Source organism: Acipenser ruthenus, chromosome 10 (genome assembly GCF_902713425.1).
Source record: "Acipenser ruthenus chromosome 10, fAciRut3.2 maternal haplotype, whole genome shotgun sequence".
Classification (NCBI taxonomy): Eukaryota; Metazoa; Chordata; class Actinopteri; order Acipenseriformes; family Acipenseridae; genus Acipenser; species Acipenser ruthenus.
This window is the reverse complement of record NC_081198.1, coordinates 1,717,832-1,739,385: the sequence shown is the minus strand read 5'-3', so window position 1 is coordinate 1,739,385 and position 21,554 is coordinate 1,717,832. Positions and strand designations below refer to the sequence as shown.

Genomic DNA, 21,554 nt, shown 5'->3' with positions numbered 1-21,554 from the left:
CACACCTGCCAGATGGGGAGATTAAAAACTAAACTAAAAAAGACACAACAGTGAAGATATTATGCAGCAGCTTTTCCAGTGGCAGAGAGCCTGCAATAACTGGTGTGCTGGGCATTCAAACAGGGGCACACACACACACACACACACACACACACACACTACACAGTGCACAGGGGCACACATACACTACACAGGGGCACACATACACACCGCAGTGCACAGGCACGGACAGTTCCTTCACACACACACGAGAAAGTTCCTTCATCCTTACCAGGCACTCGAGCAGCCGGGCCGGCCTGGCAATGATGATCATCAGTTTCCTCACCAGCTGGGTGACGAAGGCGACCTCCCGGCTTTCTGAGCGCTCATGAGCCTGGAAGCAAAGCAGAGTATCAGAAACCACCACGAGGAAAAAACGAGCACTGCAGTTGTTGTTTCTGTAAAAAAAAAAAAAAATCTTTCTTCTGTCAACTTGTATTGTTTTCTTTTTGGTCAAGCTAAAAATGTAACAAATGCAGTCTCTAGTGTTGTCTCTTTGCTGGGTTTCGGCAGGTAAATACCAGCTCATTTTGTTGAGGCAAGACAAATGTGTCTGTTTACAGAGAAAGGGGGTTTCAGGCCCGCAGGCTGGCTTTGACAAATGGCTCCCCCCACTGATCCAGCAGCGAGGCTACACAACACCGTGGCAACAAGGCAAAACTGGCTAACCAGGAGAGGAGAGGGATACCCGGACTGGAAAGGCCAGTTCACCCAGAACTGTACACATCCATTACCATGGAAACTGTTTTAAGAACCCCCCCCCCCCCCCAAAGTTCTATAGTGTCCAGCTTGCTTAAGATGCTTCTTAAAGATTATACTGTACACCACAACACAGACAAGATAAGACAAGTGAGACGCATGATAAAAAGCATGATGCAGAATACATAACAAGCATGATCCAGAGATAACCAAATACGCTGCTGCAGATTGGAAAACGTAACCAGGACATTAGGCCAGTTCACCCATCATTCATGGATGTAAACAAAAGCTCCTGGCTGACACACAGCTCACAGTGCACTGCTGTTTCAAATGAGGCTTCCCTCGTGAATATGCAGATGAGGCTGGAGGACTACCTTTTACCACAATAGGCTGCTTCCTGAAGGTTAGCAATGGGATGCAAAGGTAAAACATTACAGACAGTGCAACACTGCACCTGCCCAGACTAAACCTGGCATTACCATTCACATGGTTTGAAAGCAGCATCTAATGTATGTCCAAAAACAAAACAGAGAAGATACAGCCATCATATAAAGCATTTAACTAAAAGCAGTCTAGCATTATCAAATCGCTCCGCAACTGTATCACCCCCCCCATTTCCCCTAAGGACCTTCTAGGGGGCACAGTCATGAATATTAAGTCCAAATGCGAAAGGGAAGTAACAGGGGCTGTACGCCACAGTTCAAAGTAACAGATTAGATCAACGGATTCTTAATGAGATCCCCATAGGAGTCGTCAGTCTTCTTCACGGTTCTATCTAAACATTCGCAAGAGAATATTAAGACTTTGGACAAGCCACATTAAACAAGAAAAATACTCTACAGGGCAGTGCAAGACAATGCATCTATCAGACTGCAAACACGAGACAATGTCCATCTTAAGAGCAAACACGGAGTACAAAATCAGATGAAACACCAACATCTTTAAACATCACAGCAATTCCTAAAAGTGATTTTGCATTACATTCCTAAAAGAAAATTTAAAATGAACCCCCCCCCCCCCCCCCCAAAAAAATACTTTCCATTGCGATTATAACATAAGAAACAACTCAACTGGTAAGGTCTCTGCCATAACCCTGGTCCATTTCCGATGCTCCAAGATACTCTGTAAAATCTCCTCCTCCTCCACCCTTCTCTGCCACGAGATCCTGGACATCTTATAAAGATGCCTCGTTTACCCCGCAATGCCCCCGGTGTTGAAACACGCCGCGTTTTATCCACCTAACACCACACTGCGGCTGAGCGCTACTCCCCCGCTGCAAACTATCCAATAAGCATTCCCCAGATGATGTCATGCTTGCTTCAGGACTGCCTGTGCCATTCCAGGGGTGGTTTCCAGATGCCATTCCTATACGCCCACACACACAGAGACACAGATATACACAAGCCTGTCGGTGCTGACATGAGCACTGGAGCCAGCGGTGTGATAATTTAAAGGAGCTCTCTTCTCCCTCCCTCTCTCCTCTCCCTCCCTCCTTTCTCATCTGAAAGAGCCATCAGTCACTAACTGCGAGTGCTGGGGCGTGAAATTAAAATCACCATCACCCCCCCCTCAAGGGATGGGAATGGGCCAATGGGCACAATAACTTGGGTAGAGCCTCTGGGCACTGCAATTGAGTTAACATAGACACACGCACACAAAAAAACAGGTTTGTGACTAATAGATTTGTGACAAGTCTGGAAGAATGTGGTCTGCTGGCTGTTATGTAGACGGTGTTGTGGAGTTGAAGGTGGTGAAGCCCACCCTGTTCCTCCCCCTTCATGCCACAATTCAACACCCTCTGGAACAGGCTGCAGTGTGCCCTCCTTAATTGGCTAATGGTTGGTTAGCGTGGTAATTGTGGCTCCTGGTCGGTGGTTCTACTCACGTCCTGCAGCAGCTTCTCCAGGTTCTCCTGCAGCTCGTAGAAGTAGCGTGAGGTGATGAGGCCCTCTCGGGACTTGTCCAGGCAGTCCCGGGACAGCTCGATCACCTGGTGGTGGATGAAGCTCAGGACCCCGTCGGCCAGGGGCATCACCTTCTCGGGGGCGCAGGAGGAGATGAAATCCGCCAAATGTTCCTCCATCTGCGCCGTCGCCTGCGAGGGGAAGCAAGACACACACACACACAGAGCATCTCACTGAACAAGGCTGTGTGTTTGTAGTGTTCATGAACACTTTGCATGGACTCCCAGATCGTGTAGGTTTAGTATTCCAAACTCCAGAGGGGCATGGATCGACACAACAATAAAAAGTTGGGGACTCAAGTCAATACTCCTGGTTTAAATGTACTTTTAAAACAATTCATGTTCAAAATATATGGTTTAAATATTACAGAGATATGGCCTATTTCCTACCTTCTGTGGACTTGTTTTGACCCCATAGGCACTACAAACAAGCACAAAATGACAGACACACAGTCTTATTCAGTCCGAAGCCCCTTAGTGTTTGTGCAGTTTGTTGCCTCATCTTTTAAACAGAAGGAAAGAGGAGACTTCACTTACCTTCGGGAACCTCTCTTTGTACACATGGTTCATCATTACAATCTCATGGTCGAAAGAGATGGGGGACCGTCCGGGGCTGCAACACACAAAACCAGCAAACCTACAGTAAGTCCTTCTTTATTACATGGATGGCATTTCAGCACATGGGAAAAAAAAAGGAAACTTTGACAGTTCGATACCCAAGTTACATCGTCTTCTGTCATGTTCATCTTGGAAGTGCAGCAGATTTTGCACAGGGATGCTTTGTACCAATAAGAAACTCCACCAGTTGTCTTTGTGTTGTGTTTGTCCACAGAAAACTGGTCATTTTTTCATATACTTTACATTACACCTTCTAAAAGGCGTGGCTATAAAAATTATAAATAGCAGCAGGCATACTCCACACCCATTAAAACAAGCATATGTACAACAGTACCGAACCCTTACTATAAACCCGTCCCTTCTCCACCATGGGACATTGTACTGCATGCACAAATGCTGCTCCATACAATATACTGCAAGCATGTATATTTGTGTTTGACAGCAGGAGACACATGTCCTATATGATATACTACCACCCTGGCAACAGTACCATGGAACTGACGGATGGCTGAAGCAACAGTATTTCCAGTTCCATTCCGCTGGTTTCATCAGGCTTGTCTAAACGACAGATGTGGCTCTCTGAGTCATTCCAGGGCTAGCGGCGTGTGACCACCGCATGATGTAATGCGCTATGTCATCGAAAAACAGTTTGGGAAGGCAATTACCGGTACCTGCCTAACTGATTGAGTATACATTAAATCAGCTTGTGTTATAACAGAGGCAACTTCCCAACGTTTCAGTATGTTTAACATACCTTTAGATTTACTTTACCAGGTCAAATTCATAATCAAATCCTTAAAAACGATATATATATATTATATATATATATATATATATATATATATATATATATATATATATATATATATAGACACACACACAAACGCACACACACACAGTATGCTCCAATTTGCGAAGGCAAACCACTTTTAACTAAATTGCCACAAACTGAAATTTCAATAAATTTGCATTGATAACGTCAGGTCGGCGTGACTCGCGTTCATTACAGCCGACAGCTGTTTAGGGACACGAGTGAAATACGCGGTGGTGTGTTCATCCCTCTTTCTAATTGCCAGTGGTCCCAGATAGAAATCCTCCTCCACAATTAGTACCAAGTGAGCGGCTAATTGAGCAGGAACCGGAGAGAAGGAGAAGATACTGCAGTAGAGATGTAGGAATCTGAACTCCACACGAGAGCCTGGGACAGGGGGAACGTTTTGGACGAGGAAATGAATGGCTGTCGATCTTAAGTCAAGAAGTCAAGTCAAATAAAAACAAAGACTGTTCTTTGTGTTTCATGGAAACTTCTTCTGCTCTTTCCAGATAAATCCAAGAGAACCCTCACTTTGGAATTCTAGGTTGACCATTTATTGCATGTTACTTAAAAATAACACCACTCTCCAAGGTCCTTAGAAACCAGGAGGTTCTGCAATTCAAACTGACAGCTTGCTTAACAATCTCACAGCTCCTGTCTTTAGTTATTAATCAGCTGAGCCAGCAGCTTCAGCTGCTCCGGGATGCTCAATCCCCAGAGGGAGCTAGTATAATGTCATGCACGTTGTCTCTTGAATGTACAGACATGGACTGTATAAAGATTAGACTTTGTTTTGTTATCAATGTTTGTGTTTCCCTGTTTAAAACAATGCAATACAATGCACATTAAACCACTTGAATTCATCAATATGAAGGAATGCAATAGTATTTTTTCACATGGTTATCATTTATTAATTATTTATACATTTTTAACGGTATTAATAATAATAATAATAATAATAATAATAATAATAATAACAGTTTATAACACATTTTCAAATAATAGTTTATAAAACTGATTCTCAATTTTCCACTTCTTAAATATATGAGCCCCTTGTAAATTAGGTCTTAATGGGTAAATCTCCTGGTTAAATAAATACATAAATATAATTTATATTTTGCTTAACATATTCGTTTTTACAATGTTGTGACGTTTTTATCCCCTCTTTTAGCGATTTTTCTTATTTTAGTTTCCTCCCCAACTGACCAAACAGTTGCCATGTCATTTGACCTTGTATCTGGCTGATGGCTAGGAGCCTGTGTGCCGCTTGCATTGAATTACTGCACAGCACGGACCGCACTTTTAAACACCATAGATTCAGTCGTCGTCATCTACTAACACAGCGCAGAAAACAAAATAGAACTGTATTAACAGGAGCAGGCCACTGCAAATAAATACATACATGAATAAAAACAGTTTATTAGGGCAGCGATAAATAATGGAGCAATCCTTTCCACTGGAGCCACACAACAAACATCACGGAGGAAATGAAAGATCTAATTGACCATGACAGGTGGGTGAGGCAATGCGTGGTGTCATAAATACTGGCTCACAGTTCCCCTGCATGCAATCAGAGAAGCAATTACATGGATAATTGATTGACTGAAGGCTCGGCACCAGCTGATGTGTTGCTCTATGGAGCCCATGAGATCAGAGACTTGTAGGGGAAAAAAACAAAGGAAAAAACGGTGCTGTTATTTACTCACAGGAGGGACCAAGCCGCTGCACGCACTGTGCACACGTGGATAAAGCAGATCTTAGAAAACCTATTACTGGAATTACCACCCGAACTAGGAAGTTTCCACTGAATACACTGAAACAGCAATCTGTTATTTAAGAATCGTCTTTAATTACATGTTTATAGAGGATGACTGTTGGGTTCTATATTAAAGTGTGGAAAAGACTTTTCATGGTATATCCACAGCAGACTACAGTAAATGCTTCTGTGTACTGTTTCAATCCGGCTGTGCATGTCCCCCTCCACAGTGATCTGCCTCAGGGTTGTTATATTATATGTAACACAGGCGACAGATTCAGACATTTTTTTCTTCAGGTGAAAAGTGGCTTGCAAATGGCTTTATTTTACTGCTCTAATTAACTTTGCTGTTTTTTTTTTTTATTATTTGTAATGGGTTTTATTCTAATAGGCGCTGCTAATGGCATCCACTTGAATGCAGAGGTTCATGATTCTTAGCGTGTAGTTGTAACTCATTTGCCGTGCTCTGTAAAAGGTAATGATGATTTACACCACGCTCATTACACATTCATAGACTGGTTTGGAGAGGAGAGAGGTTCGGCTAGTCTGTCACGCCAGTTTTGAAAAATTAAACAAAAAAAACAAAAGCATGAAATTACCTGCGTGAGCCGCAACAACCGCTCTGCAGGTGAAGACGGGAACTGTGTGTTCATGAAAAAATAAAATTGAAACATTCTTCAGCAAGACCACAGAGCAGAAGCAACAGCTGAAAAGACACTTGCAGCCAGGGTTTTAACACTTTAGCACATAAACACACAGTTCTCTTCTTTAGGAAGTTATTTAACTGGTCCATACATACTGTAGGATGCTTTGTGAGTATCTGCTATCAGTTTGTTTGTTTATTATTTGAACCGCATGCAGTAGGCTCGGGCAGGTTTAGCACAGGGAAGGGTCAGTGGCCCTGCGCTTCTATCCTGTATATCAATATGTTAGGTCACTTTGTTACATCATGCGGGGGGGAGTATGGGGGTACAGGGTCTGTGCACTGACCTGAGGCTGCGGGAGCGGGGGCGCATGGAGGGGGATCTCCGCCCCTCCTCGTCAGTGATGCTCTCAGAGCTGAAGTGCTTAGTGAGGAAGTGCAGCTCGTCTGGGGTGGGCTGGTACGGCAGCTGGTGCAGCTTCTCCTGGGATGAACAGGATGACTGTGAGAAGGAAAGAAACATTAACAAGAAACCCAATAACACCTTGCTGCTGGCAGCTTAACCCACGCAGGCAGAGGAATGACACTGGGACTCGGGGGAGAAGCCAAATCCTACCATGGCAAGCCCGTTTCCGTGAGCTATATTACACTTATTATTATTATTATCATTAATAATAATAATAATAATAATAATAATAATAATAATAATAATAATAATAATATTATGTATTATTATTTAGGTGCAGTAACTAAGACAACCCCTGCATTAAAAGCTATTTGATTGAATTGCAGGCTGAGATTCGGTCCTGCGTCCTGCACCCCTGTTCCCAGGCTCTGTTCCGTCCTGAACTCACCGATACCGTAGAGCTGGGAGTGTTGGTTCCATATCCTGAGGAGGGGAGGGAGGCCAGGGACCAGCGGCGACCATCCGTCCTGATGAGGAACAGAAGGGTTCAGGCTTTCTGCACCTACATACAGTATCTAACACACTCACTATTTCATAGAGAGGGACAGAGGGGTAGTATTTTAATAACAGTGCCACAGCAGTCTTTGATGAACCCCAAGAGACTGCAGTGGCAGATGGGGAGGTCAGGTGGAGTGCCATGCCTACAGAGTACACAATGTCTTATGAAACATCTGAAGCATACTGTAGTCATAACCAACCCAAACTGACCCTAACCTTATCCACGAAAAGATGCTAACCTGTAGCAATCTCTTAAACTGTTCCTCATTCTACATCTAAAGCTAGAAGTCTCAGTGTGGAACAAATCCATTTACTTTCTTGCAAATACCGTGCAACGTACATAAATACACATTCACACTGACATACTGTACAGTAACAACCATTTGCAACACATGTATTTATCTATTAGTTTCCTGACTGCAATGTACAGTATGCAAACAAGTTGGGGGGGTGGCGGGGGAATCAAGCTCACAGTCAAACCTGGAATGGATCAGACCTGGAATGGATCAAACTGCTACACAAGGCTAGTCTTGTTTCCCATCCCTGAATTCCAACGCTAGAATTAAATACCACCAGAAAACACTTGGGAGCAAACCTGTTTGCTGAGTGACTTACAAATGTTGTCTTATTGCAGGCATATTAGTGTGCTGCTGAATCATCAACTGGGAGTGTGATAAACGTGACGTGACATGGCATCCCTACTGCACAGCCTCACACAGACACTACAGCACATACAGCAGCAGCACGTTTCACCAAGCAGACAGCATGGCCCCATTTTGACTGAAAGGAATGTTCATTTTCTCCAAAGGAGCATTCATTGAAATTGAAAACAGAAATTCTGTACATGCAGCTTATTGCTTAAAAATGTTGCGGATGGATTGAGGGAGCTTGAGCAGAGAGAATGTTTCTTCACTGGGTGCCTAAGGAAGCAGTCATTACACAGCAGGTCCTCCTTCCAATCAGTGTGATCAGACTTTCACTGCAGTTCACTATTTCATTCTAGTGGCGTCAAGTGGTTTCACAGCTGTACGTAATACAGCAGACCAGATTCACAAAGCTCTTACTGTAAATGGTCATTAGCACAATATTTATCAAAAAGGGAACAAATAAATAAAATCATCAATTCTATAACGAATAAGAAACAACTTAAGATGACTTGGAGTGCCAGCATTAAATGTGTGACCTGTTCATTTCTGATCTGGTACATTTATTTTGTGTGTGTGTGTGTATGTGTACATGTGTATGTGTGTTTATGTGTTTTGTCCCTTTCTTTAAAAACTGTGTTAAATGCAAGTTGGAACAATGCCCTTTGAGAGCCTGGCTCACTATGTCTCAATGGGGCTATGGCTAAAGCACTGAGCACAGCAGATTTCACAGACTCAGACATGCACATTTCACAGACATGCGCTGGGGAGTGAGGAGCAGTGTGGGGGGTGTATTTACCTGTCAGCCCTGTGCCCGTGGCTAAATTGAAGGAATGACACAATGTTAATGAAACAGTATTACAAAACAGGTGACTTTACAAACAGTGTGGGAAAACAGAACAATTAAAACACAGTAAATCTGAAGCCATGAAATTCCCGCTCTTTAGGTCCCGGATTAGATCCCTCTTGAATGATATTAGCTTTTTCATTACAAACACCAGCAGCTATTGAACACAACAGGCTCCCAATAACTGCTTTTCATTCTAGTGTCTAACTCCAAAAACAGGATTGGAAATAAGACTCCCATTACATAGCAGTGGAATCCATTCCTGGCTTTGCTTTGAGTTTAATAAGACACACCTGAGCTTGTTACCTTATACACTGTGGCTAATCGAGCCCGTAGTAAAACCTGGAATGGGTGAAACTGCTCTGCAATGGGAGTCTTATTCCCAGCCCTGAAAGATATACTGGAAATTCCCTGAGTAGTAGGGCTGCAGGGGCTAATAAGAAGAATAAGAACAATTTAATTCTTCTCTAAGAAACTACAAACACATATTCAGGACCTTATATAACCACAGTACTAAAATCGGCTGTGGAACTACAGTAAGTGTATTTGGCCACCTTAAAAAGGTTATATTTCCTTAACCCCCACCAGATGGCGCTCCTGCACAAGATAAACTGAATCGTTCTCAACTATCCGGCCAAAATCCCCACCTGCCGTACTGCTGCACACACCACTCTACACTATTCATCCAGCTTTCTTTCTGTCATTAAAGTACAGTGGATACCTGGCAATTGCATGTGCCAAACCCGTGGATGCAGTTAGACTTTTGCAATTCACACCACCTAACAATTAACACTTGCCCTTTCTAAGCAATGATGAGGATGGAAATTTGTCACTTTGTACTTGGTATATTAAGTGCATGTTCAACAATGAGCTAGAGAATTGGGTGGTTCAAACCCCAATGCGCTTTGCTCATGCTTTGCAAGATGCAGTCGCCCCCAGTGAAGTGTGACACAGGGTGCAGTGATACACGGAGGGAGCTGCTGTCTCCGCCTGCCTGCCTACCTGCGTGCTGGGACGAAGGAGAAGTGAGCAGCAGCATTCGGGGAGAAGTTCCTGGGGCTGTCCAGAGGGCTGCTTCCTGCAAGGGAACAGGGAGACACATTCCACAGGTTAGCTCTGTCTGTGCTTTAACCCCTTAAGGTACACAAGGAATCCAGCAGTTCTAAAAAAAAATTTACTTTCTTAAAATACATTAGAGAGTGACTCAAGAGTGTATCACGAGGAGGAAACTGACAACGTGGAAGACCAGATCCAACCTGACAGGACACTTTACTGTCGTGCACCTCATTGCAAAAATAAGAATGTTAGCATCATTTTGTTTCTGGGACACATGTGTCTCTTGCACCTTAAAGGGTTAGGAAGAAGGAAACTCGCATTGCACTCACACAGCTCCTGCTGGTGGACACAGTGAACTCATTCCAAGAATCTTTTGCAGCATTTGAAACATCCATAACTTCAATCAATCAGTCAGAAAATCTGATGTCAAACGTATGTCAAGTAGACAGACGTCTTGGGCTCATGCCTTCATCAGACAGTGTAATGATACAGCCTAGACTACTAGACTGATGTGGAGGTATTCAAATGACACTTAGCCTAATAACTTGCTATAAGAATACTACTGCAAGTCTATATTATTCAAGTTATGTCTGAGTCAAGAGCTTACTATTAATGCTCTAGTTTTACCTTTATTAGTATTTCGTTTTAATTTGAGATTATATATATATATATATATATATATATATAAAGTCTAATCTTTGATAATTTGGGTTACTGTCTGTTATTTTACATGGAGGTTTATTTAAAGCCCTGACACACACCTTTCCCTGTGAAAAGAGGACGAGAAGAATTCCTGTAAGCAGGTTACACACAGCAGAATGTGCTAGAAAGTCAGGTTCATGATGTCACATGGCATTTAAAAAGAACAGACTGTGATCCTACACATTTGAAACTGGTATCTAAAAAGAAGTCCTGCACTTCACTGCATGACACAAGGCTTCGACACAAAGCTAAGCAGTCTAGATTTACAGAATAATGGGCAGCAACTGAAATCTACACCATGCATAGTATTGCACCATACTGTACTGTAGATTCATATTGTAGACATAGTGTAAGTTACACTTCAGCTTCAGTAAGCAATCCTAGTTCATGCACGATCATCCGTTTTCCTTCAGCAAAGATTTGAGCTCCTGGATGTCAGAATGTCAAGGGTTCTCTCGATTTCCATCTGTCCCCGATGACAACAGAAACATGCAGGGCACTAAGGCTGCTCTTCCTGCACTGAGAATACTAACAGGCCCCTACCCGCGCATGCATCTCCTCCTGCTGCAACCAGCCCTCTCACAGCACAGAGCTGTGGGGCTGCCTCAAGGACCCCTACCCTCTCCACATCTGCTCCAACATATCCAATCTGCTGCAGCCCTTTCCTGCTCTGCCTCTATTTACAATACTGGTACAATTTTTTTTTTTTTGCTAAAACACTGTTCACTTGTGTATCACCAGCACTTGAATACGATGAGGATTTTTTTTTATCTTAATAAATAAGGGGTTCTTTGAATTGGGCACCAATCTGCTCTATTCTAGTGAAGACAGGCTGCACCTTGCTTTTGCAATGGCACAACAAGAGCCCTCAGAATGACCAGCCCGTTTTCCAGCCTGCTGGAGAGTGCGATCGAGGGGTTTGATTCCAAGCAAGGAGGGGTCAGGAGGGCTTCAAAATACCTTCTGAAGAGTCCTAGAAATCAAACATGCAACACAATGGAAATAGGAATCCCTTGTACATATCGGAGAACCCTGTTTCTATTTAAACGTCTTTAAACCTGCCGGCCTTGTTGATAGAGAGCTACAAGGGCATCTGGTAGCTTTAGGACTTCCTGGTTTTCAAAAGAACCCGTCTCACATTCAGCTTAAACCCTAAACTCACAGCTGAGGTGGTGTGCCATGGTGCTCTAGTAGCTAGCCACGTGGCTGTCCGTACTTAAAAAAGAAAAGTGGTTTATTGTTTGCAATACAATAGAAATTGCATATTTGATAAAACATGATTATGATGAATGCTATGCAAATAATACCAAATATAATTCAATTCCAGCCCCATTGCACAGCTACTACAGTACACTCGCACCACAGTCATTGTACTGTGTGAAGCATTCTTCAGTCCCAGAGAATAATGATCCTATTAATCTTCCAAATCATTTCAAGGTGTTTTTGCAATAACCCTGGCAATGAACTTGCACCCGGTGACTGGGTTGTAAACCACCGTATGAATTATACACATCCTCCCAGAGGAGCTTAGCGAAGCTTCAATATTAATAAGCGCATGCTTCACTGTCAAAAAATAAAAGCAGTCTGTACGGAAACACACAGCTGTTACACGGCTAATACTGAGCTACTGAGGATCACAGAGACACTTTGTTTTTACAATTTTTTTTTTTTTTTTTTTGGACCATTTTATTTTTTATTTTAAAACCAAAACCCCTTCCAATATTAATACAAATTAGAATCGCAGAAATTTCAAGCAACTTGATAAAAAAAATGGTATTGTTTTGATTCTTCTATTTGAAATTCTCTTTTCTCTGCATCCCCCCACATCCACTCTACGCTCTACCCTGCAGTGATGCTAACTGGAGCCAGGATCAGCTCCAGACCCCTGCTCCTGCCTGCCCTCCAGCTTCAGCACAGTGCCTGCAGGTCAGCACCAAATAAGGGGAAAGAATCTCCATCCAACAAAGTCTAGATACAGCTAGAATTTACTGCATGTTGAAATCCAACACATTTGAAAATCATCCATGAAGCAACATGGGTCAAAGCCCTTGCCTTTCACTTTTGCAGGACAATCTCAAAAAGGGGAGTATTGGATGGGCATCGAGACCAAACTGCTCCTTCGCCCCTTAAGAAGGTGGTCCCTCCAGGGCAGGCTGTAGGCATGCAGGCTCGCTCACGGAGGAATGTGGTGAAGCTCATACTGACGCTGATTCTGCTGTAAAGGTAGACTCAGCAATTAAAACAAATCCAATATTTCCACTATGAAGTTGGAGTTGCTCCGAGAAGCGGTCTTCACAGCTCAGTGCAACGGGGGCTCCACTCAGGAGGAGCAGCTGGGTTGGTTATCCAATTTGCAAATGGAAAGATCAAGCTCATTCACCCAGTCTCTGCAAATACCAGCCTGACCTTCTCCCCCCCCCCCCCCCCCCGATGAATACGTTGATGAGAGAGAAAAATTCAGAGTCCCGAGAAACTTGGATTTTTAATTGCTTAGCAAGCTGAACCGTGACGCTAAATTGCATCTAACAGAAAGTGGGATCCGGATTTAAACCAGAATAAATGTGCTTTAAAAAAAAATCAGTTTAGGGTAGAGAGTATAAAAAAAGTAAATACCAAATCAAATAAATACATCTCAACTCTCTAAGGAAATGCAGTGAATGAGGAGCAGTGTTGGCACAGTCATTCTTTAAGGTCTGTGACAGTAGTATATTTCTGTGGTTTCCAGTCAGTGATTGAACCCTAAACAGTGTAGAAATTCACATCTCAAGATGCATTCATTGTTTGAATCCCCACTGTACAAATAATACTGCAGGTCATAGCAGGTAAGGCTAGATCACTGCAGCACTAAATGGCTACAAAATAATCATAATAAATCTTTTTGTGGTTTAGTTTGTCAAAGTGGCATTTCATAACCGCACCATAAAAAACAGCACTTAATTAGGATGTCTGCTTGAATCCCAGAGTTCTCCAAGTCCCTTGGCTAGGTAGAGTAGCAGTGAGATAATTCAGTAATGAATCATGAACCATCTGCCATGGTCACGCAGAACTGTTTCCTTCACTTTCAGGTGGAGAGCAGACTGACAGGATGAGAGGGAGGGTTCCCAGCCCTGCAAAACATCACTTTCCCCCCACGGCTAATTTACTTTAAAAGCAATTAAACCATTAACAGACGGAGCAAAACACAAGCCCAGAGACATGCATGGTGCTGCATGAGCCACCTGTACAGTACCTGGGTAACTGCAAACATGCAGCATCAAAGCCCATGATCACTAACCTCCCTGTGGCACCTGCAAGATGCTTCTTTTAAAAAATATAAATAAATATGAACAGCAATGAATATATCAATATTTGGGAAGAATATCATTTTATGGCAGGGCTACAGTACTGAAGAAAACCAAGGAATAAAATGGACTGTGACGTATCTTGCTAAATTATTTTACGTTTAAAAAAAAAAACCAAAAAAAAAACCACACAACTCCAAATAAATTTGATCTGAGGCACATGGGTTGGTACTAGCATGCAATTCTAAGCAGAAAAACGTGCATTTACCCATATTTGTTAACTCCAGCTTCTGAATCCACATTCAATAATATTGCAAAGCTGAGGGGTAGGGTGGACTAGTCAGCCAGAATACATCTGCAAATAAAGCAATGCTCCCCAACCGAACAGCACGACATCGACCTCGTTTCCATGCACCACTCAACCCAGGTATTCTCAGATCGGGTTTTTATTAACAAAAAGCTCCCAAGCATTGTCGGAAGTAAAAGCAATAGCGTCCATCCTTTTGGTTTTGTAAACAAATGAATGTTACCCTAGCCGCAAGGTTTGCTGGGAAAGAAATACCAACATCTGTCGGAAACTGGCATTGCATGGAAACTGGGTCCCATCACTCAACTCGGGTAGACTATCGATGGGGGTTCAGGAGCAATGCAACCCGGATCATCCAATGCTCATGGAAACGAGGTATTAGATACAGTTTTTGAACCCTTGGTGACTCAACAAATTGGAGGAAGAGTTAATTTCACCATTTCACGTCTTACCGGAATGCCAGTGTTAATTCCATGCCCTGAAACAGCGTAGGGGTTAAATGCTTCTGGTGTGGCACACTACAGTAAAGCTCTCTTATTATACAGACAGAAAGGTCAATGCGAAAGCCAACAGGAACTTTTCCAGCCTTGCAATAACACTGCCTTCCTCTCTCAGTAAAATCCACACAGCACAAGCTCATCGTTAGTCAGGGTTGATCAGTTTAGACAGATACCCTGAGCCTGCATTGCCATGGAACTTCTTAATTGCCTTCACACATCACAAATAATCTGCTTCAAATGGAAATGTATTAAACCGCAAAGACTGCTTTAACATGCCACCAATGGCAACTCCAACCCCACGCACCCTTCTGAAAGTTTCCCATTGAGAATGCATAGCACAGTGTAGTGAAAGCATGATGAGGCATAGGTAAGCACTATTAAGAATAGCGAAAAGGTATAGTAAAGTATATTAATAAACTATGGCCAATACAAAGTATAACCATGGGAAAAGCACAGTAAAAATGCAAAATTACTGTGTGGTAAACTGAGCATTCCTTCAATAAAAACACCACAGACTTTGGGTGGGTATGTTAAACATAAAACACATACAAAACCCAGGACTCATTTGCCAATTTTTTTATTGCTAATAAAATAAAAAATAAAACAGTCATTGCTAATTCTTAAGTCAAACATCTTGTCTTTCTTTTACAAGTGGTCTGGAATAGAGCTGCGCAAACTGATTCTTCGGATACGCTCTCCACAGGTGAGAGTCCAATGACCCTCACCTGATTGTCAGCACCTGAGAGCTCAATCCGAATCATCGAATAAATCGGTTCGTGCAGCAGTAGTCTGGAATAGCGCTTTCCATGTATAAGAGAAGTGTCTGGAAGCTTCCTCTTTAAAAGAGAACAGCATGCTCCTCTTCTCTAATGAAACGCTGGACTTCTGAACACTGTGTGCCACTCACTCCCAACTGCGCGCCATCAGGTCACCATCAGCTTATTTCCTACCTCTTGTTACCAAGGCTGTGTCCATTAAAAAAAAAAAAAGCCACAGCCTGTCTCACGCAGGTCACCAGTGGCAGTGTGAGTGTGGGAGATTGAAGGGAATCCCATTCAGAAGCACTGGCAGGAACAGGATTTTATATACATGTACAGAGAGTCTTTCCATAAACCAATCAGAACATACACCTGTATACACTGTGAGTGTCATTCACTTACATTACATTATGAAAAATCTACAAGGGGTCCTTACCAACGATTGGGTAGCAAAACCGAACACACGGTACTTTATTCAGACAGGAGTAAAACTATACACCTGTAGATCACCAGCAGCAAAACTACCCAGAACACTTAACTCCTTCTTGCAACTCATTTGTTTCATGCTTTACAACTGTACGGTTTTCTCAAAAGAAACAAAAGAACAAATTGATAAAATAATGCAAAGAAAAGCTACCCACAGATCCCTCTCAAAATCCTTCCAAAATGCATCCGAACCCGATAGCACAGTTGGGGGCGAGTCCCGGGCTGCCTACCTGTGTGTCCGTGGAGTGGGGAATGTGGTCTGGGTAACGTTGGCGAGGTGCCCGATGTCACTATGAGGCTCTTCCTGTTGCTGGTCCGACAGCTGGAAAAAATACAAACACACCACGGTCAATACAAACCCTGTACCTCAGAGAGCCAGTCAGCAAGGACTGCTCTACCTGCTCAGCTGTAGCAGAAACCATTAAAACAATGACTACAGGCGTGCAGAGACACCACGGTCAATACAAACCCTGCCCCTCGGAGAGCCAGTCAGCAAGGACTGCTCTACCTGCTCAGCTGCAGCAGAAACCATTGAAACAATGACTAGGGGCGTGCAGAAAACCGTACTCATACTCAACAGGCATTCAATAAATCCATTCATTAAATGTGTTGATTTCAAAACAAGAAAAGCTGTCCTTTCCACACCTTTCCAATTCAGTACCGATCAATGACAACTGAGTGTTTTAAAACCCGACTGGACGATTATTTTCCTCTCATCCAATGTGCTGCTATTTTTATTGCTGTGCCGAGGGGAAAGGTGAGAGAAGGAGAGCTTTTCTTGTTTTTAAAATCAACAAATTAATTCATGGATTTACTGAATACCCGCTGATAAATACTTTTGAAAGGCAATTACAAGCAGGAGGTTTCTGCACCCTCCCAACAATTAAATTAAACAAGGTGTTAAGGTGCATTTAGTAAGTGTAAGCCAATTCAGAACAAAATGTACAGTTCACAGGTTAAGGGTTAAAACAGTCTTCAATTCAAGTAGTCTACTGTATATACTCAACTTTCTTTCTGTAAAGGACTCCTATAGCAGATGTCTGGAAACACTCTGCAGAGAACAATGTAGGTGAGGACACTGAAGTCCACCTCCTTGCCAGTCTAATAACTTTGCATGCAAATTGCATTCAAATGGTATTCAAGAATAAAATGGGTACTGATGAAGGACCAACCGCCATGCCTTGATTTCTATTTACTTAATCTACGAAGACTAAAACTAAATGAAAAGCAAGCCCACTTTCATTTAAAGTCTTTCAAGTAGGGCTTGGAAACGGTGCTCCTCCGGAGTCCTTAGTGCTGCTCAAGTACTGTCCTGCTGCGTCTCCGGGAAGTAACAAAACCATGCGTAAAACAAGCAGGATCCTGCAAAGATTGACCTGTGCACAGGGCCGGATATGCACAGCTCCTGATTGCAACGTGTCCCTCCCTTTCCACTGCTTTGGCACAGGAAAGTGTAACAGCTGCAACAAGCAAGATTCCTTCTATAATTCATGCTACTGTCGATTAGACTGCAGAACAGATTGCTTTAATCCTTTTGAAGGCACACTTTTTAATAATGTACAGTCTTCTTTGGTCGGGTCTGCCATAGCTGCTTGGTTCAGCACAACATGTTCAGCTTGATAACTACACTGTGCACACTGTAGAGAGCTGTGTGCTTGGTCTGGTTCATGCATGTACACAGGGCAGCAGACTAGGGTGTCTCATCTTGGAAATGTCAATTTCATAATTAGCCGCAGACAGCGCTATCCTAATAAAAAGGAGCTTGCTAAACGAAATCGCTAACGAATTAAGTTCTCCCGCCCCTAAAGATGAAGAGAAAGTCTGATTAATATTCCCTGCACAGCCTCCTCCCTCCCAGTGAGATGGCAGGGCTCTTACTGTTTCATTGAAGGAGGGATCGTGCTGTGAATCAGGAAAACCAAATCCACACTTTCTACTGGATATATCTACTTTACCACCCTTAATAGAGCTGTGAAGAGACCACGGCAGGTATACTCCTGCACAACCACTTAATACGAGGACACAGACTTCTACTGCATAGCAGTTTAACCCATTCCAGGTTTTGAAATGAGCTTGATCAGGCCCAGTGTGTAGGGAACACGCTCAGGTGTGTCCGATTAAACCAGGAACGGATCAAACAGCTATGCAATGGGAGTCTTATTTCCATCGCTGTACAGTATAAAGGCAACAAGCTGTGGCTGTAGCATAATAATCCAGGACAGAAAAACTACAGGTCTTAAGCAAGTTCCCTCACCAACTCTGTTCCAAAACTTTTTGGCAATCTCTAAGTAGAGTGAAATCTCGCTTATCCTACAGTTCTGATTCACTTGACTTGCATGTTAATAGCCCTTTGATATTGAGGCCACCCCACTATTCAGGTGACATTTAGACGGTTTCCTTGACTGTCCAGTAGAGGTTTCACCGTATAACTTAAAACAATGATGACCACTGGTCCACCCAGCACACAGGGGTATTACAAGTATAGACAGACTTAATACATGGGCCTTGCAAACAAGTTCTTAATCCTTGATATTTACCAAAAGTAAAAGATGCAGAAAAACATTAAAAGGCATTTGTTTTGGATCCATCAACATTGTAGATTATTCACAGCCATGCAACTGTCACAGTCTTACACCAGACAGTAACACCCGACACGTCAGACTCAATGAAAGCCTGTGCTGACATTTCTATTGATTGAAGTGCATGCATAAGAAATGCACCCAAATGACAGAGCCCAGTCCATGGAAAACATTCTGTTAACAAACACAGAATAAACGAAGCACCCTGAAATCTGCATGTTAAATGACAACAGCAGCTGCCTGGCATCAGAAGCTGGATGTGAAAGTTCTGCCTTAATTACAGTAATTGAGTGAGGAACTGGGCTGTGCACTGTGCACCATCATAGACAAGAAGATGAATTCGCTTTTCTGCGAGTTATACAAAAGTGATGTGCAGTGAGAAATCTCAGTGGTTTTGAATCCTGTCTCCTGCTGCATCATTACAATTAATGATCGAGGTCCAGGCGACAGTTTCACATTCAAAAGCTGTTAAGGATTTACAACCCACTTGGACACAAATAAAACACATTGTTAAACCAATAGTACATCTTCATAACATTAAAAGATTAAGCTTTCCACCAGTTCTACAGGTGTTGATGTCCCACTTGTAATTTAAAAGGACAGGGCAGGTCATTATGGGCTTCCCACAGTTTCTTTTTTATAGAAATCTCATTAGATAAAGAACAGCAATTACTAAAAGCAATTTTTCATCTCTTAGCTGGAATGGCAAAACTCCATAAATATGCGCATATATATGTATGAATTTTCCTATGTATTTCAGCTGTAATTATCTTCTTATTTAATCTAATACTCATCACTGTATAATGACATAAATGAAAATCCTTCTCTTATTACTGATGCTAAAGGTCTAGGGGGTGGAGAGGGATGGAAAACTAGCTGATTGAAGTGGATAAAATCCATATTCAGACAGCAGTGCACTCTCATGCACAACATAGACTAGACTGATACATACAGTATATAAAGCTCAATGAGCCAGTTCTGTGGGTTTTCTTTTTGCAGAACATTGAAGACTGCAACTTGCAGAGAAAGAGGAGTTCTCCCGCAGGCATTATGAAAACATAACCTTGAAACCTCCTCATAGGTGAAGAAAGGACTGCCTTCCCCTGAAGAGGCCTGTGTTACTGAGAGATAATGATATCTCGTGCTGGGGAAGCTCCCCAGCCTCATTACTAAGGCTGGCTGAAAAACATGATCTCATCGGGGAACAAGCCTGTCTGGAACTGGCTCCCTCCCCGAGATCCGAGGTCGTAATCTTGGATAGGATAAGAAAACCCAAACTGGGGTCGATTTGCAGCGTACTGCAATCTTCAATACAAAGCGTCAAAACAGCTCCGATCTGCCCATTTAAAGAACATTGTCAACCACTGCAATCTGTAAAAATCAATTCAGAAATTATAAAGCTATGTTTCTGAAATTGCACCTTCCGAGTACAACAATACATGCCATTGTTATTACTATACAATGAGTAGAACAGCCTTCCAACACCAATTCGAAACATGGCAGGTTATTGGCATTTATTGTAAGTAGTTGTCATGTTGTTACCATTAAGCACACAGTGTCCCAGTCATCATAATTATAGGCTACCTTATTGCTTCGTGGCTTTTTTTTTAGACTTGTATTTCTGCAAACTTCAAAAGAAATCAGCAGGTTACCAGCCAGCTGCTCCTCAAAATCAATCAGCTGAAAACAATCCATTTTTAAAGCCAATGCATCCAGTCTGTCTCCCCTTGCGTTATGATAATTACTGCTGTTGACACCAAGCCATGCGGCTCTATGTTTCTTACCAGCACACATCAAGCATTCGAGATTTTGCACTACGGTAACCAACAGTAGCATTTTCTTGGCTAGTTTAACTTCAGCATATGCCTCAATCTGTCCCTCCGTCTGTCATGCTCTGCATGGTGAACACCATCACTGCCTGGGTTCTGCACCAATCCTCACCAAACTTTCACCAGACACTCCGAGCCCCCTGCAGACATTTCGGCTATAATCTGATAAACACTCTATTTCATACGCAATATTTTTAACCCTTCAGGTACTGTGTGATCATTACACAATTGTGAGGACCCTTTGTATGTGCGTGCGCTGGCTAAATTCTCCTGTGAAAAGTAAGGTGAATGGAGCTTGATCACTAGGAACTGTAATAATTGAATGTGACCCTAACCCTATTCTTTAGGCAGAATGTGGGGTTTTGCACTGCCAATTACCATAAAACACGAAAGCTAATGTGGGATTAGTTAGTATTGATCGTTTACTCCACTGGGATTCTGTTATTTTCTGGATGCCAATTGTCACAGTACAAACACTGCTTATTTATTTTCTCACAGTCAGCAAAAGGAATACATATTTAGCATAATTATCCATCTAATTTAATTAAATTGAATTTGGAAATCTTTATTTTTCTCATTAGTGGTTCTATACAGCTGTTCTAATACCTGCTATGGTGTAATCCGTGTAAAATTAATTTACAGTATGCGAAAATTGAGCTGAATGTGATTTTCACTGAATTTCTTCCACACTTTAACAGAAGAGGAAAAACACCCTTCATGCTATATGACTATAACAGACATGCCTTCACACCCCAGATCATCTTTGTCAAGGTTGAAACACCAGTCCTAAATCACTGCAGGCACGCTCACTGGGGCACACACCGGCACTGGTTGCGCTTACTGGGAGGTACATGATCTGCACTGGGAGCAGGACCCACTTGAGGCAAACACCTATTAACCTCATCTCACCGACTGTACAGAATCCGTGGTGGTAGTGTATCACACAACCTGATGCATCCCACTGAACCTCAAACGCTAATGCAAATCCTTTCCTTCGAGTACCGAAGCTACTGTAGTGAAACCCACACCCAGAACAGTGCATGCGAGTGTCTGTGAGAATTGTGTCTAT

General features: G+C 42.6%; 1 protein-coding gene across 14 annotated transcripts in view; it reads right to left on the bottom strand.

The window, feature by feature from the left end:
* LOC117404595 (microtubule-associated serine/threonine-protein kinase 2-like) overlaps nt 1–21,554 on the bottom strand; it is a 103,033-nt gene that overhangs the window by 13,621 nt on the left and 67,858 nt on the right. For 7 of the 14 annotated variants that reach the window (XM_059031461.1, XM_059031462.1, XM_059031470.1 and 4 more), the window contains 9 exons: nt 16,308–16,399; nt 9,990–10,065; nt 8,940–8,960; nt 7,387–7,465; nt 6,880–7,034; nt 6,489–6,530; nt 3,239–3,314; nt 2,624–2,833; nt 272–373 (listed from right to left, as the gene is read on the bottom strand). In XM_059031461.1, coding sequence (XP_058887444.1) covers nt 272–373; nt 2,624–2,833; nt 3,239–3,314; nt 6,489–6,530; nt 6,880–7,034; nt 7,387–7,465; nt 8,940–8,960; nt 9,990–10,065; nt 16,308–16,399 — 853 coding nt within the window. The remainder of the gene's footprint in view (nt 1–271; nt 374–2,623; nt 2,834–3,238; nt 3,315–6,488; nt 6,531–6,879; nt 7,035–7,386; nt 7,466–8,939; nt 8,961–9,989; nt 10,066–16,307; nt 16,400–21,554) is intronic. The other 7 variants (XM_059031464.1, XM_059031465.1, XM_059031469.1 and 4 more) reach the window with 3 other exon arrangements.